This window comes from Melospiza georgiana, chromosome 3, assembly GCF_028018845.1.
Source record: "Melospiza georgiana isolate bMelGeo1 chromosome 3, bMelGeo1.pri, whole genome shotgun sequence".
In the NCBI taxonomy this organism is placed as follows: Eukaryota; Metazoa; Chordata; class Aves; order Passeriformes; family Passerellidae; genus Melospiza; species Melospiza georgiana.
In genome coordinates this window covers 49,176,034-49,194,352 of record NC_080432.1, presented here as the reverse complement: position 1 = coordinate 49,194,352, position 18,319 = coordinate 49,176,034, and the positions used below count along the sequence as shown (strand labels likewise).

The following is an 18,319-nucleotide window of genomic DNA, read 5'->3' as shown; positions in this document are numbered from 1 at the left end:
CAATGCAGCAGCAGTCTGCAGGGTTTTTTTTCAGCACATGCTCCAGCACTATTGTAGTCTGATATCTGCTCTTAGAAAATTTTACAGCTTTCTCAGGCAGAATATCTGCCTTTGAATTCTCTTACGGTTTTTGCAAATGATCCTCATCCTTATTATTGAAATTACTAGTTAGAGGGAAAAGACATGTCTCTGTGAAATGTTGCCTTGTGGTGCAGGACACTGGTTTTACATATAACTCTGGCAGCCAGCAGAGTCAAATGTGAGAAATTAGGCAAGTTCAGCACAGGATAATCTTCAATCTATGAATGTCTTGGATGAAGCCACAGGACAAAATAAAACCAAATATGACTTATCTTAAACGTGATTCATCTGCATTCAGTCCATGTAAGAAGATAGTGACAGTTTTTCTCTCATGGTGACAATGCAGTTCAGCTTGAGCTTTGCTTACAAACATAGTGCTCACATAACAGAGCACTTGCAGTTTCTCCTGTTTGTAGATTTATTTTTTAATAGAAAACATTTCAATAGCAGTTTTTAAGCTCACTTGAATGAGGGCCTTTCTTTTTGCATTTCCAAAGCTGTGTTGCAGTTTGTTCATACTAGAGTTGTGCCTCTGCTAGATCCTGCTGTTCCACTCAGTGCACAAACACACCATAAGAAGCTTGACGGTTCCAGGGAAAGTCTGATTTCAGCCCTGCAATCAAACTGCTTTGCTAACTCATTGCCTGGGAAGTAATTTTCAATAGCCCATATTAAAACAGGGACTAGAATTCTTCATCACAGCTGAAGATTTGGGTGGCAGTCCTTGCTACAGGGCTAGCAGGCAGCAGCAAGCTCTGGCTGCTCCTCAGGGCTGGCGAGGACTGAGCTGGGAGGGCAGGGCAGGGCCCCCCACTGCCCACAGCACCTGGGCAGGGCAGCCCCACAAGCCACAAAACCCAGTCAAGAGCATTACAAAACTCACCAGGTCCAGGGTCAAGCCAGCCCAGGGCTCCAGTTCAAGAGAATCCATGGCTATGGCAGAGGCAGAAACCAAGAGCAGCTCAGCCCAGGCAAAGGGCACGAGCCCTGGGCTGGGTTTAAATAACTTGGCTGAGCCCACAGGAAAAGCTGTGTGTGGAAGCTGCAGGTGGGGCTGGTCAGGCTTGTTAAGACCAGGGCCTGTCACTGGGGGCTCTGACAAGAACCCTTCCAGTGTTTAAGATGGGAAGAGTTGTTACAAGATGTGATAAATGCCAATCAGTTGTTTTTAAAATTGTAAAAGTTTAATCATAATAAAATGGTTATAAAAATAGTAATACAATTAGAGTAATAATAATTTGGACAATTTGGATTAGGAAAATATGAGACAATAGAGACAAAGAGTTATGGACATCTGGGTACCTTTTGCTGGGCAACATAAGCCCAAAAAGGACACACGTTAACAGAGGATTAACCCTTAAAAGCAATAACCTATTGCGTATTCATACATCTCATACACGATGCATAAATTCCATTCAAACACAGGATTTGGTCTGGTCAGTGTCAACTTCTTCCTCTGAATCCTGACGGCATCTTCTGGGCTGAGCAAGGCGGGAAGAAGTTCATTTCTTCTGATAACGGAGCAATAAATTCTCTTTCTCTGAAAGATGTAGGTGTCCTATGGCTGCTGTCTCGCTGCGAGTCCTTTCTTTAAAAAAGTATCTTACATAGCATAGTTTCTATTTTAACATTTTGTTATAACCTAAAACTATATTTAACATACTGTTTAAGAGAATTAATACAGCATAACTTGCTAACACAACACATATAATATTAATTTTAATAATTGCAAAAAGCCAATCATAAAATACGCATTTTTCATGCAAGATACACTTGGAGATGCTGTGGAGTGCTAATGTAGTAAAAGGCAGAGAAAACAACATTTTTATAAGTCAGCTGTGTAAACAGCTGCATCTTGTCGGATTTTATCTTTTTAATGAAAAGATCTGAGTGCTACACAAATAATGGAAATTGCTGCAAACCCTCCATGTATTTACAATCAGGACATTGCAGGAGCTGTCATGGTAGATCCTGGAAAAGGATGAAAAGAGGAATGCTGAGAAGTGGCATTGCTGACAGGCCTGGAAGGGTTTTGTTTTAGTTTGTCCATAATGCACTGTGAAAGATGGATGAATGTGTTTGTGGAGGAAAGGGTAAACAGGCAATGGAAATGAACGTTGCTGTACCAGTTTCCATACATGTGTATTAAAAACTCCAGTGCCTTGTTCAGGAGGTGATGAATAAGGTGACAGAGTGGACATATAAAAGGTCTGATACATTACTGTTACTGACAAGGAAAATAGTTATTAAAGGCAGCATCTTGTGCCAAGAGTCACGTTTGGGAAGAATCTCCATGGAAATTGTGGTAGCTCTGCTGGTAGAGGTTAAGCATCTGGACAAGAGGTTCAGTCCTTGACCAAGGCTCCTTTGAAGTCTGCTTTATTTCTTTGGAGTGCAAGAGAATTTTTCAAGCAAATGAAAGCTAGTCCATGTTCCTTCCACCCCCACAAAATTTACATTCTTTTCTCTAAAACACCTCCTGTTTGTCTTGGAATAAAGAGCATTTCAGCCTCATAGCTCAAAAATAGGGCAGGTGGTGCCCTTGCAGAATTTAAATAAGATATCAGCATGTTGACACCTGTAAGGGAAGTGGTTAGAGCAATTATGCAGTGCAGTCACTGGGATGTCAAAAACAGAGAAAAAAGAAATTTTACTTCAGCAAATGCTGCATAGAACAGTTTTGCAAATTGCTTAACATTATTCTTTGGCTTACCACAGTGCAATGGGCAGAAATTATTAGAGAGAGACACATGTACAAGGATTTAAAGAAAAAAAAGTAATTGATTTCTGCATGTAGTAGGTGGAACGAATTAGAGGGAATTTAATATATCCATAGCTGGCAGGTTTGATTTGTCGGCTTTTAACACGGCTTTAGAGGATAAGAGGCCTCAGTATTACTTTAAAGCCTGTGCTATCTTTATCAACATCAATGAGAACAGAAGTTTGACTACTCAGTTTTTTGAAGTAAACAAAAAGTTGACAGCTACAGTCTTGTTCCTGCACTGAATACAACATGGAGAATGTCTGCATGAAATTCTCTTCTTTTATGTTACCGCTGTCATTACCTTTTAAATGTGTCATTAACATATCACTGAAATGAATCATTGTTTCAATTACTGAATTGCATTTTATATTTTCTTCTTAAAAGGGGCAGAAAGATGAAGAGCCTGAAAAATAACAAAATAGAACACATTTAGGGTGCCATTTTAGGAAAAAAAAAACTATGAAGATTTTACTGTTAATCTAGAAAATACTGTATGCATTAAGAGAATTGGGAATCCTAATATAAGTCCTAAACACAAATTAAATAGCCTGGAGTGATGGGCCTCTAAGTACAAGAAGAAAACACTTTTTGAAAGACAGAAGTCTTTCAAAGCATTGCCTGACAGGGAGAATATACAAGGGAAAGAACAATGCAAACTTTGGAGAAGTTAATAGCAGTTTTTGCAGTGAGAGAAAGATAAATGAATAGGAAAAATCTATGAGCTGATAAAGGTAGTCATGCAGGGAAACAGCACTTGAGAATACAGTGCTTGAGTTTAAATGTTTTAGTGAGAGGAATTCATAATTGAGTCAATTTTTTTGGCTCTGATTCTATTTTGAGTTTCTTGAGTCAGCAGTATAGATTATACCACCCAGATCCTGACTGATTGCTGCCAAAGTTTGGTCTCATTTAAAGGGGCATCCTCCAAGATGCTAGGAAACCAACATGCAGCTCTAGATTGACCCTTGATAATGCACTGTAATCTATTTCCTTTCCCCTGTGTCAGTATTGAGAAATGAATGGAGCTCCTCAGAAGGATAGAGGCTGTGTCATACCTGCCAGAACAGGGCAGGGTTATTTCATTTGATTTTGCTTTCCTGTCGTGATCAGTGGGCTGGTATGCAAGTACAATGATGGAAATACAGTCTCCCTTTATGAGGGCAAGAACAGAGGGAAAAATAAGATTTTTTTTGTCCCCGAGGTGGTTGGTTTTAGTTTTGATGTGTGATGTGGGAGGCAGTAGGATTCCTGGACAGTATGCAGAAGTATGGAAAAAGAAATATTTTTAAAATTTTCTTTGTGTATTCAGGAGGCTTTACTGGTGATATTTGTTTGGTTTGGTGTTGATTTGATTTTGTTTTGGTTTTTGCTTTGTTTTGTTTCCTGTTTTGGTTTTGGTTTTTTTCCCCTATACTGTGTACTGAGATTTTCCTGGTGCAAGGCCACGCTAGTTATATGCCCCACCCCAAAAATGTATTTCAGAGCCCATCTAGAGAAATTTAAATTGGGGAGCTAATCAAGCTGAATAAAAATTAATAAACATGACTGATAAAATAAGTGGGTTGAATTCGCCAAGAAACTGTCCTTTTTGTAATAAATCAGATTAGTTAAAGGAGCTATTAAAATATATACATACATTTTTAATTCTTTTTTTTTTCTTTTACAGCAGAGAAGGAAACTGAAAGTTATGAGGTAAGGCTGAGATGAGGCTTTGCTTGCATGAGCAGCTGAGCTGGCCAAACAGGTCACTGCCTCTGAAAATGAGAGGTCTCAACACCCTGTCCTCCTGCCTTGCTTCCATCCACGCTGCCCTGGGCATTCCCTGGAGGCTGCAGCTCCTGGCAGGTGTCTCTATGTTCGGGCAGCTTCTTGTCATGTTGAGGATGACACTGTCACAGTGATGGCAGTGTTGGATGAGCAGCTCAGCTCTGGAGTGCTGCAGCCACCCCCATTCATGCAGCAGTGACCTCCTAGGCCAAGCCGGGCCATGGCACAGGACTGTGTGTTGTGCTTCAGGATGCAATGGATAATTAAAACATTTGTGTTAACCATTGTGCATAACATTGTACTGAAATTTTACATTTTACAGAAATAAACTGCCCCAACAAAATTGCTTCTCCTTTGGAGTCAGGTGTTGTAATTTGAACATCAATAGGAACAAATAATGAACAAATGCACACTTTTGAGTATTAATTCTCTTTTGCCCACAGTAGATATTCAGCATGATGGCATTTGTTTCTTCAGGGTGTCTGATTTCTAAGTTAAAATATAAAAGTCTCATGTACAAAAACCTGGCTTTGAAGTTGCTGACTGTGAAGCTGAAAGAGCCTCAGCCCTGTGGGACCCATTTTAAGAGCTGGATAAATGCTGAGGGGCTATCCAGCCTTCCATTTTATCTGTGTGGGAAATGGATGTTTTTAAAAGGGACTTGCTTTTTCATTGCAGCTGTTGTGCGTGGGCTGTTGCTCACCTCGGATTAGATCAGCTGTGTGAAAAGAGAACTGCTCTGCCTCACCCAGCAGGGCTGTGGTTGTACATACCATGGCTACAGCAAGGGGGAGGGATTAAAGCTGTGGGAAACAGATTTTCAGCTGTTTCCCCAGTTTGTTTTCATGTTTTCTCCAAAGGAATTAAAAGGAAAAAAATAGAAAAACAAAACCATTTTGAATCAAACCAAAATCAGTTATTTCTTCCAAATTTGACTTGAAATCTTGCAGAGAGAAATGGGGAGTAATAGCTTTGACTTATAGGTTTGGTCCCAGCCCTTCCCTTTTCCATGATGCCATATATAGATATATATTTGTTGTACCACGTGCTGCAGCTTTTCAGAAAATAGTTGCATTTTAGTTAAGGTATAGGCTGTAATTCAGACAAAGTTGCTTGCTTTTGGTGGGGGAGAAATAAAATTCTGATTCTCTCCTGTTCTACTGATTCCTTGTTTGAGGATTCTTATGCACACAGCCAAATTATATGCTAAGCTAATTCCAGTTTGTATGTGTTCAACTATATGTGCCTGTACAAATGGTGAACATGAAGCCCTGAATTTCAAGAACCCTGCTAAAAAAAGAGAAGAAATTAAAACCTGCAATATTAATCATTATTTTATAATTAATTATTATTTTAATCATCTTTTACAAACTATTAGCTGGAGCTTGATTTTTATTCTAGAAAGGTTTTGGGTTCTTACATTTTTAAGCTCTGTGTATTTTTTTTAGTCTGTAAAAGTGAGTGTGTGTCCACACAGTATTTATGTCTATTTAATGAAGATTAAAGTAAAATTTTACTCTTTAGCAGCTGACATCAATCTTGTCCCCTCTCTCCCCTCCCCCTGCCCCCCACAACCTTTAGTGCTAAAAAATGTTCCAAAAGGAAAATTTATTATATCGCCTATTTCAATTCTCTGACATCATTCTGTCATGGCAATGAAGTGATTTACATGGAAAAATGTATTACCTCTGCTTTTAGACAAAATGAGTTTATGATGATTAATGGTTTTACTGCAAGTATGACAGAACCTGGAAATGGCCAGCCTTTCTAAAATGAAACATGACCTATGCTCAATTTCTCCTCCTTTTTATTTTCTTCAGTTATTGTAAAATGGTTTTGGTTGTGAGTAAATTAAAATAGAAAAATTATGTCTTGTAACTGAAGTAAGCTATAAATGCTGAGGTGCCATGGTAACATCATTGCAGAAATGGAGACAAAAGGGAAAGAGAAATCAGCTTGAAGCACAGAGTCGAAACTATTGTGATGGCAGGAGACTTGGATCAAATATTCCATGAGGAGTCCAAGTCCTCAAGGAAGGCACATGTTTCATTTGGGGAAGAGTGGGCTGAAGGCTGATTGTCTCCAGCTGTCCCTCCTGCTCACCATTCCTATGATTCTGTAACAGTTGACTTTGGGCAGAGAACTTAGAATACAGAATGCTCATATGAATGGAGAAATAGTATTTTAACAGGAAAGCATGGAGCAAATAATATTTTCTGATCCATGCCTTAAAATGACATTTGAAACATTTCCTTTAGCTTCATACAGAGCTATATTTTTCCTTAGATATCATGTAAATAACAAGAGATACACCAAGGCCTAAACTAAGATGAGAAGAAGATGCTGATTAGGAACTCTGAAATATTTTCTTTACATATGTTAACTGAACTAAACCCCAAAGGCCATTAAAGCAAAAGCTATTCAACTATGCAAAAACTTAAATTCAGGAAAAATGTAAACAGTGGCATTTTTTTCCCAGGGGCCTTATGGAACAGAATCACTCTTCTAAAAAGAAGGCAAAGGCTGGCAATTTAATCTGCATGGAGACTTTGTATCGTTCACAAGATGTAATATTTGAGAATGAATAATTTTTGTATGACAGATCAACTACATATTGCTTCTGGACATTTAATCCCAGGCTGTGATGGATGCTGGGCACTGAGCACTGCTCTGCTGCCTCACTGGAGCCTTGGTGCCTTTCAGTGTGTGGAAAAGTGTAAAATGAAGTATTGGGGAAAAATGAAAAGTGGATGAATTTACAGTCATGGCTTGTCCTTAGTGACATTGATTGGACAACTGTCTTTGAGGGCACCCTTGGCAATGGAAAATAACTTGCTGTTGGATTCTGTGCATGAAAAGGCATTTGCAAGTAAAGCAAAAATGTATTTAAGGTACTGATTAAAATACACAAGTCATACTAACATTTTCAGGAAGACAGCAGTATCACAACAAGCATTTTAACTGTGTTATTTTTGTTCAGATGATTAATCCAAGTCTTCCATTAAGCATGCATTGAATTTAGCATTCTACTGCAGTTCTCTATATGCAATCTAGAAATTTCAGCATTGTCCTTCATTGACTTCTGCTACCAGTACAGGCTCTTGAGAGCTCTTCAAGACTGACCTGTCTTTCCTGACTTACACAGTTGTTTATCAGGAGCCATGTACTGCTGTTCTCCCATTCTTTGTTCAAATGGCTTGGCTTTTCCTCTGATACAACTTATTGTTCATCTGGTTATTTGTTTTCTAACAAGAATTTCCTTGGAGGGAGAGCTAGAAACAAGTGAAAGAAGGTTTAACACATTAGTAGGCAGTGCAGATACAAAAGAATATTTTTTTATTTCCTTACCGTTGCTTCAGTTATCATCTGCTCTCATCAACAGCAATTGTTTGAGTCTGAGTGTACATAGTGTACATTTGTAGTGTTGTCTGTTTTGGTTTCTTTAAGTAGAGTGAAATTTGTATGGAGCTAAATCAATAGTTGGATGTAATTTACACCTTGTTTTCCCTGTTCTGTCAGATGGATCAGGTGGTGTCTGTTAGATTCTTCGTGTTGCTGACCCTGAAGTCTCCCAGGGTCCTGTACTGGAGCAGTGTTTCAGTGTCTGTGTGACAAGCCCACACATTCTTGCCGTCCTTAGTGACCATGAGGCAACTGGAGATGTGTAGAATTGAATGATTTTTTTCCACTAGTCTGAAGTTCCTCTAATGCTCTGGGACTCTTCCAGAATCCCACATGCTATGTCAAAATTCAGCCAGCCAGATGGTTGCATGATTTCTCTTGTGACTGCTGCTTTGCTGGAGGCCAGCCCCTGTGAATTTTATCTATCACATCAAATTTCTCTGCTTGAAACTGTCTCAAAATACAGCTGAGATGTGCAGTGTGACTATTTGGTAGCTGAGAAGATGGGTCCTGTGAGCAAGCACAGCATTTGCTTTCCAGCAATCCTGCTGCTGGCTGCTAGGTTTTGATGTGCCACATCACCTCCATTCCCTGTTGAATCACTGCCCCACTGTGTTGCCAGCAAGCAGCTGCAAGGTTTCCAGGGCAGCCTGAACTGTAGCTATAGCCAGGATGAAGGCAGGGACCCATCCTGCAGATCATTCCCAGCCCCTGTGCACAGGGATCTGGCACTCTGGATTCCCTAATGCAGGAATGCTGGTGCTTGGCTGGGCTGGTTGTACATATGTGATGATGGTGGTCTTGTCCCAGCCTGAATGAACCACACTGATGCCCCTCCTGCAGTGTTAAAGAGCTGCTGCCATAGTCCAGGCTTAGAAATGTGCTGCACCAGAATCCAGCTAAGGCCACCTTCCCACACGCTGCTTAAAATACTTGCAGAAATAAGTTTATACTGAAAACTCTGCAATGATTGGAGAAATTTTGATTGAAAAAGTTCTGGAAGTTTGCATTAATAAGCTTATTCCTAATTTAGGTGTGGGTGAAGTTTTCTGTGGCTGAAAACTTAGAATTTCAAGGTGAAAGAACCAGACTTCTGGAAACATCCAAGGCACTGCTAAGGAGCAGACTATAAGACATTTTCTGTTGGTATTCTTTTTCTGCATCACATACTTGTTGAAATATTTTAATGAAAACAGAGAAGATGGAACCTGCCCCCCACCCTCCGAGTTTTGCTGTTCCCATTGCTCTCGCGGTAGGTAAGAAAATCCTTAATGAAGCAACACAGAATCTTTGCAGTTGGCAAAGTGAATTTTTTTATCATGAGATTTTCAGTTTGCTTTCATTTTCCACATCTGCACCCTTAATGCAAAGGGTAAGTAGAATTAATACACCTGGAGAACTAAGTGGACCAGGTTATCCTTTGAGAGCCAAAACTTGGGCTCTGAGGCAAGACCAAAGGAGACTGCAGCCTACAGAGATGACAGGTCCCAATATGCAGAACTCTCTCAATCAAGACAGAGAATTATGGTTTGGGATTTGCTTTCCGAGCCTTTATAAAACAGAGGCAGTGGTGAGATTATTTGGGAGCTCTGCTATAGTAATTCAATGGGTGGATAATGTATTTTCTGCATTCATGGTTTAGGAGAATAAAACAACGGCAACACCCAAATCTCTGGAGTATCAAAATGTTTTTACCTGTGATTCATTTCAGTAATTGTGGAGCTTACTTTTACCCCCACTCAGCTCAGTGCATTTCAGAATGCTCATTGTGGTGATATAAATGCCCTATTGCTCCTACTAAAGCTGTCACTGTCTATGTAGAACGAAAAAAAAAATACAGCTCAGGAAACATTTTCAAGACTGCCAGACCAGATGCATTTATATTTGGATAGATATGTGTGTGTGTTGGTAAAAAATATTGAGAAATAGATCTGAAATACCTTCTGCACCTTGCACTTGTTCCTTATGAAATGAAGAAATGAAAATCTGTCTCCTTTCTTTTGCAAAATGCTTTTAATTTCTGTTTTCTATAGAGATAGCTGACAGGCTAAGAAGGTGAGTCCACTTGGTGGTGACTGGCTTCTGAAGGAACAAAAAAGGAAACACCTATAAATCACACTAGTACAAAGGCAGCATGGAGTTATAAAACGAAGAAGGCCTGCCTGAGAAACTCCAACTAAAAATCTAAGCCTAAATAATTCTCCTTCACAGGGATCAGAACAACATAGTATAGTCCTGGCTTAAATGTAGGTCAGCTGGGTTTGTGTTCAGATATTTATGGGCTTTACAAGATAAATTATTAATATGGCTGTTTACTTATCAAATTGTTTTCCTCAGGACATAAAACAGAACATTTCCTAAAGTGCCACCAGAAACATTTTGGGGAATAAAAGTAATAGATGACATAGCTGGGAAAAAACATTATTTTGAAGTAATGTTTTCTTAACATTGTGATCCTGCCAGAAACTGAATGCTCTATTTGATAGAGCCATCAAAAGTAGTACAATACATTACCTGTACTGTATGGGAACTTTCTCTTTTTAAAATTTGTTTTTAAAGCAAAGAATAGAAGCTCCACTGCTGCTAAACAGAGCATCCAAGCACAGCACTGGCACACGCACACTGAAGCTCTATGGAAGTGATCAGCAGCCCAGTGCCTTACCTGTGGCAGCAGGATTTCACCTGTGGCTGCAGAAGAGTCTTCTCACCTGGCTGGCAGAGGTGCACAGTATCTACTTTGAGCTTATGGAAAGGATTTACACAAGAAAAACATTTACAAAGCCCAACCAACAATGCCACACAGGTCACTGCAGATCCAGTCCATCTATAGTCACACATATTTTATTCTGCTTTTACCTAAACATTTAACATGTAATTACTGGAGTGAAACTTGGAAGTTGTTTACATCTTTTATGTTTCAAATTTTGTTTTGTTATTTTATCTTTTTTTTCCAGATGGTCATATTTGTTTCTTCCTGTATAGGAGTGGCAGAATTACAGAGGAGCATTAATCCATACATTTATGCACATCTTTTACCCAGAGGAAACCATCAAATCCTGAGGAGGCACCATCATTACTGCCTGTACATGGAGAGTGCTGTGGCTGCAGCTGCAGAACAGAACAGTGCAGCAGCCAGTGCAACGAGGGCTTTGCTCTCATGGAGCACAAGGGCTCAGGGACTGCCCAGCTGTCTCCTCTTCCACAGACACTGTGCTTGCACCAGGCAGAAAAGTTTGGCTGTGAAGCACCATGAAACACTCCTGCCTGACTCTGTGGTGCCTTACTCTTCCTCTGGCAGAGTGACCACAGCAATTCCAAAGGCTGGTAACGTCCCACACTACACTACAGAACTGTAGTGCCAACAATCAATCCTGGGCCAAAGGCAGCACCAACAAACATGGAGTAAAATCCCATAATGCTCTAACTAGCAGCTTGCTGACTTTTGCATTTTTGAAAATAATTTCTGTTGAATTTTAAAACATTTTCTACAAAGTCAGCTTAACAGTTAAAAACACAGGACCTGAATGGATGGTTAGAAACTGTGATCTATATTTGTACAGGTTTCTATTCACTTTGATGAATTGGTAAGAGATGAGTCTCTCACCTCATAGGCTTTACTGTGATGTTACTGCCATGTAGCATAGCTACCTTGTATATTTAAAAACCTAAAAATGGGTATTTTGTATTTGTTGCCAAGTTCACAATTTACTTAGGCTGTAACACAGTTGCAATTTATCAAGGATTGAATCTCTGCATTAATTTGGTACAATACCATTCTCGCTCATGTTAGAGCAAAAAAAGGATAATTGGTATGTAGATGCAAATTAGAGTTTAATATCCCATGCAGCTGTTTACATCTGCTTAATTAAGCAGCAGTGACTTCACATTAGCATTGCTATGAAACCGTGAATACACACCAGAGATAAAGGTACAATCATGTTAAGCACCTTCCTCACGTCAAATCAATGCAAGATGGGTACTTCTTGCCTCAGTCTTGTGTTTTAATGGTAAAGAAAAAAGTCTTCACTTTTAAAGAGGATCTTCGGCTTCAATACATTTGGTTTTGGTACAAGTACCAGGATTTTATAAAAACACTGTGCTCCTGTAGACAGGCAGCTTAAGCAGTAAATGAAGAGCTCTAATGGAAACTCCTAACAAATATAATTGGAAGTCAGTGGGTAATGTTGCTTTTGGAGCCTTTAGAGGAGTATCACAGTCCTTTTGAACAGTAATAGAATGTAAGTAAATACCCATCTGGAAAAATGCAGGGCTGTTTTAACACTGATGAAGTTCTAACACTTGGACTGTGTGGCATAAGCTCTTTGTTTCATGTATTTACCAGCAGCTCTGGCACAGGGCTGCTTGTTCTGCTCTGTGACTAAGGACCCCTGAAGTTCCACAGATGTGGCCAAGCTGGTATTTTGAGAGGTATGTACAATCAGAACAGGCCTTGGATTAACACAACACATCAGCAGAACACAAAAACTGCCAAAAGGACTATCAGAACTAACTGTTAACCATCAGCATAAGAACACAACCTCAGTTGGTGCCATTTTTAATGATTAGAAATAATACATTGTAAAACAAAAAGTGAAAAAATTCCAGCGTGATACTTATAAACAAAGAACAAATAGAAAACAAAAAACTTTCGGTTTTGCCTGATTTATAGTATGTATCATACAACAGATCATTAGTCTGAGGTAATACCAGTATTAACTTTTTAGTCCTTCAAGGACTGCTCAAAAATTAATAACAATGATAGCAATGCATGTTATGTTAAAAGTGAGACTTGATTATTAAATCAAGCAAACTCCTCACCCTTTTAGTCAGGATCTGTGGTTGCAAGTATAGAAATAATTCTACACAGTAGGAACTACAGAACATCAGAGTCCTGTGTGGCGTGTCAGTAAGAGTAAGCTGCGTATGTAAAAATCAGACATTTCAATACAGTAAAGACTTTGTTCCAGAATAGCCCTTTAGAAATTTAGAATACTGTTAGTTTGCATAAAATAGCCAAAAAACCCCAACTAATTCAGAAGTCCAAATTTGGCATGAGGTAAAACCATGTGCATTTATTTCACCTGCATTTTAGATTTAGTAAGCATAAAATTAAGTATGTTGACTGCAATGAATTCAGTCATACAAGTGCAAGTCTTCAGCTAGAATGTATTTTATGGCAGTTTATTTAAAAAATGTACCAGTAAATCATAAAAGAGGGATCATGTCCATTTAACGTTTATTGAAGTATACAGGAGGTTTTCTTTAGAATCAAATATGAGCATGAATATATGGCCAAACGTAAAATCTATCAAATTCAGTGAAAATTTTCTGACTTTAAATAGTAGTTGTAAGAATGACCAATATATATTCTTTGTTACAACCGCCCTCACTCTACAAGTAAAAAAAAAATAATAAACATTCAGTAAACATTCTTTCCTAAGGTAGTTTCCCTTATATATCAGTGATTTATCCATTTTTTGTATACATAACTTTTTAAACATACCAATCAGTGGTTCTCACAATTGAAAAATAAAAGCACAAAAAAGTTTACACTCTTGTACAGGTAAATAAAAGATCATTTTTAATTAAACTGTATATCCTTAAGGGCATAGTATAGTTTCAATTTCATTACCTATTACATAATTAACTTCTTACATACAAATATTGACATATTTGGCTTGTGCTTCAAAGCCGTTGTGTCTACAAAGTCCATGTCAATGCAACTCATGACTTGAAATCAGTGGGGACATCTTTACTGCTGCTGGGTTTAACCTGGTCGTGCAACATGGTCTCTTCTGAGCTTGTTGTGGCACTGCATTTTTCTGGGGAGTCATCAGTGTCTGGATCCAATCCTTCAGGACAGGGAAGTTTTAGAAGTTCTTCCCGCAGCTGGGCTGTGTGACGCTGGATACACAAGAACAAGTCAGTGTGGAAGGCCACAGTTAAAACAAAACTCTTCACAAGGTTAGACACTCTAAGGCAAAAAGAGGAGTAGGTAGAAAAGGCTTAAATGTACTATTTCAATGTCTGGATCAGCTTCTCCCCTATATTTAATGACTGGTATTTTCATTTTAGTGACAGAAGAATTATCAAGAGCTGCTGGGGACAAATTAAAGGCGGTCAACAGAACTGCAGCCAACAAGTGTCTCACTATAAATGCCACACTATTGGTCCAGCAGCTGAGTCATATCTGTGTTCAGGGGTAACAGCAGAAACTGGCTTGGACTTGGTAGGTCATACAGTCAAACCCAATTTATAAAGAATTCATGATGAGATCTGTCACAGAGACAGATATGCAGAGATTTGTATACTGATCACAGTAACTTCATTTTGAAGACTGGTGACATTGAAAGAATGGAAGTCTGGCAACAGAAAAAACAAGCCTTTCTAAATTTGGGGGTCACACTTCAGGGAAAATGAAACCTCAAATATTAAAAACAATATAGCCCTGTTATCTATGTGGTCACAAAATACACAAATGGTAATACTTGGCTAGGAAGGCAGAAAATAGTTATAATGGTTAGAATGATTCAAGTTAACACAGGATAAAACTGATTGTAGCTGACCACAGTTTATTAACTGCTTGTCTACTCTACAAGCTTGTTTTCTGGCAAGGAATTGGTTGTAACACAACTTTATCATTAACCTCCACCCACCCTCAGAGTGAACAGAAAAAGCACTTATCACAGAATATTCTGAGCTGTAAGGGACCCACAAGGATCCAGTCCAACTCTGAAGTGAATGGCCCATAGGGGACCAAAACCACAACTTTGGTGTTACACCAGCACCATGCTCCAACCATCTCGGGGTCACTGCATCCTATACAAAGAGTCATAGAAAAAACAGGCAGGACAGGTGCTAGAGGAAAATCCACCTTGTAGTAAAAATACTGAGGAAATGGAATGCACACACATTGCCTCTCTTGACAACTGGGAAACTTGAATTTGTTACAAACATCTCACCTTGAGAGCTGCGGCATGATGGGACATGGTCCTGCCTACCCGTTTGTCACTGCTGTACTGCTGTATGTCTGCTATCCACTCCTCACACTGAGCCATGATCTCCACTCTTTTCAAGTAGAAGTGTTTGTGGATGACCTGCAAGAAAACATTCCCAATGTAACATGGATGGAAGAACCATATATTTTAACAATACCAAATTTGCAAGACCTCTGTGGGTCTAACTGAATATAAGGGAAAAAAAATCATTATGAATGTAATTCAGAATTGAACCAGACTGGAGATAAAACTGGAATTTCTGTCTCAGAGATTTCCAAAATCCAACTGGAAAAAGACCAGAGGAACCTGTTCTGAATTCAGCTGATGCTGTTTTGGGGAGTCTGTTGGTCTGGATATCTCTTTCAGTCTGTAGGAATCCACTGTTTGTGAGCAGCCTGCCATTTTGGCAGTCTCTTGTGTTAGCTGTGTGCAGGGTAAACCAGTGCCAGAAATACACCAGCCGAAGCAAAAGGCAGAGCAGAGCGCTGCTCACGTTCTGCAGTTCAAAGCTGGATGTACTACGCAGGCACAGGAGCAGAGCTACACAGACACAGTGCTGAGGCTTTCACTGTTTCCTTCCCTGCCCTGTTTTGCTAGAGAAGCACAGAACAAGCAGGAGCACCACGTCCTCCCCTCACTGACCACGGGCTGCCTAAACAGAAAACAGACGAGCAGTGTCACAGACACATTTTATGAAGAATCCTTTCATTAGGATTTTTTCTCCAGAGAAACTGAGAAGCCTCAGATGAAAAGAGAAACAGTAACTATCTGCTGCTGTGGAATGCAACAGGTGCATCTTTGATTGGTCCATGTTGGTTGTTTCTAATTAATGGCCAATCACAGTCAGCTGGCTAGGATTCTCTGAGTCATGAGCTTTTGTTATCATTCAATTCTCTTCCTTTCCTTTCAAGCCTTCTGATTAAATCCTTTCTTCTACTTTTTTAGTATAGTTTTAATATAATACAATATATTCAATAAAATAATAAATCAGCCTTCTGAAACATGGAGTCAAGGTTCTGGTCTCTTCCCTTGCCCTGTGAACACCACCACAGAGCAGCAGCACTGCTGGGCTACGAGCACAGGAACATCGCGCGCTTCTGCCGAGAGCAGGATCACAGCAGCTGCTCCCGAGGGGATGCAGCCACTTGGCTCTAGGCAGAGGCAGCACATTTGGGGACACTGGAATTCTCAGGCCATGGCAGTTGAGCTGCCCAGTTTGGATGGGAGCCAGTATTTCACTGAAGAGTAATTTTGGTATTGAAGTACGTATTTGAGTTTAAAAAATCCAACCAATCAACACTCATACAAAGTTGTGAAACTCTACTTGGTGTTGGCTTTGTCTTAAACAGTTTTCTGAAACTCTGAACACTGAAGGCAACAATAAAACCAAAGAAATTTTATTGAGCACTGAGAGTTCTTGGCCATATTGCAACATAACAGGAAAAATAATTTTTCCCTCTGGAGGTTAAAGAAAATAGCTATCTGTCTAAATAGAAATTGCATATTGAAAGCGTAATTGACTTCAATTCTGGATACATTCCTTAAATCCATAATGGAGCTTGGAAATCTCCCAAAGACTGGCAGTTTGGATCTCCTGAGCCTACCCATCATTTAAGATACTGAAGACAAGACTCAGATTTTTGAAGACAACAGATCTCAGGATGTATGTTCTTAGACTTCAGTCTTCAGCATGAGTTTGCATTTGTGTTACTGAGTTGATCATCACTGTTAAGGTTTCTAAGATAACTGTACAAAAATTCCATAGGTCTGAACACAAAGGGAATCTCCCAAAGAAGTGCTCAGATAATCTGAGAGATGCATTTCCATTTGGATGGGGTTGAGGATGAACTCTAGCACTGTTCCAAAGCTGCCTTTTTCATACCAGCAGTGTGACAGCTGCACTGCAGAATAAGCACACAATTACTGAGACTCTTAAAGAAAAGTGCAGCAATAATAGCTGGGATTCAGATACCAAATGGTGTAAGACTGCATATCCTTCACTTCTGTACATGTGAGAAGGAATGTGGAGCATTATTGTCCACTGCTTTCTTATATATTCTTATATATTCAATTAATTTAATCTTACTGTGATTTGAGAATGCCTTTTGCCAAAGTGAAACTTTTACATTAGCTAGAAGAAAAAGAACTATTGGCAGAAGTTATTGGATTATGTATCCAGATATCTTTATCATGCATGGTCTTCTACTTATTGAGTAGAACATTTAAAAGGTAATTTTGAACCACCACCAGGTTTTATTTCATTAATTCAACATCCCTACAGACACTGCACATCCTTTTTTACCTGCATGTGGATAAAAATATAGTTTCTTATTCCACAAGACACAGTAATTTTCATGAAAAAAGGTTTTGCATTCCAAAGGATGTTTTTTACAATATCAAGGAAGGGATGGGAGATCAGCATCTCAGATGCCACACCCAGCAATGTGCATAATCCTAAAACGTTTAGGCTTTTTCAACATTTTATTATGCAGACAATTGAAGGCATAGGAGATACTGCCAGGTGGTTCCACGCTTCAACACTGGCAACAGCTGTAGTAGTTCAGAGCAAAATGAGTTTTTCTGGAAATACTGGCTGGTAATACTGTGAGATGACTCATGTTTGACCAAACATTTTGTATTAATATTCATACAGATTCTCTTAGTGCTTCTTCAGCTCCTTTTCCCTTGAACTCTTGTTGTATATGTTCAACCCCTGATATCTAACTCATCTGCTTTTGGGAAAGGAATTGGACTACAGACACTGAGAAGTCCCTAATAATGAAATTCTTCTAAGATGCTACAGGTGAGTTTTAGTCTATCTTCAGGAATGTAAGCAAATTAGGCAATTTGATTGATTACAATAATTTTTTTTTAAGACAGCCTGAATGCATGAAGGTTAGCATTGCTTTTAGCAGCATGGAGACAGTTGTTTTCAAAGGCACAGGTTTCTAGTGCAGATGCTTTGTGGCATTTCTTTCAAGGTATTTTTCCAATTTGCATTATCTTGGTTTATCTGAAGTGTTTCTTTGTATTTGCTTGAAATTTATGATCCTTGGGAAAATACTGCCTGTTATTTATGCAGAGTGTGGAGCATGGAGTGCCCTTTGTAGGGCTGACCAACAGGCCATGTAAGAGGTCCCGCTCAGTAGTAAGAGTGAGCTGATTGAAACATGTTTTATCCAACTGTGCACCAAGATCCTGTTCAGGTCAGTCCCACTTTGCCTGCATTCCTCTTTCCCAGAAAAGAGTCTGTGAAGTTTGGTGCATCCTTGTTCATTTCAGTCTCTTGACTGAAGGTTAAAACAGA

The 18,319-nt window shown here is 39.3% G+C and overlaps 1 protein-coding gene across 3 annotated transcripts in view; it reads right to left on the bottom strand.

The window, feature by feature from the left end:
• Window positions 1-10,869: 10,869 nt before the first annotated feature.
• BIRC6 (baculoviral IAP repeat containing 6) overlaps window positions 10,870-18,319 on the bottom strand; it is a 177,673-nt gene continuing 170,223 nt past the window's right edge. For 2 of the 3 annotated variants that reach the window (XM_058021451.1, XM_058021452.1), the window contains exons 73-74: window positions 14,977-15,111; window positions 10,870-13,918 (exon numbers count right to left, since the gene is read on the bottom strand). In XM_058021451.1, the coding sequence (XP_057877434.1) occupies window positions 13,739-13,918; window positions 14,977-15,111 (315 nt within the window). In that variant the 3' untranslated portion in view covers window positions 10,870-13,738. The remainder of the gene's footprint in view (window positions 13,919-14,976; window positions 15,112-18,319) is intronic. The other variant, XM_058021450.1, reaches the window with a different exon arrangement.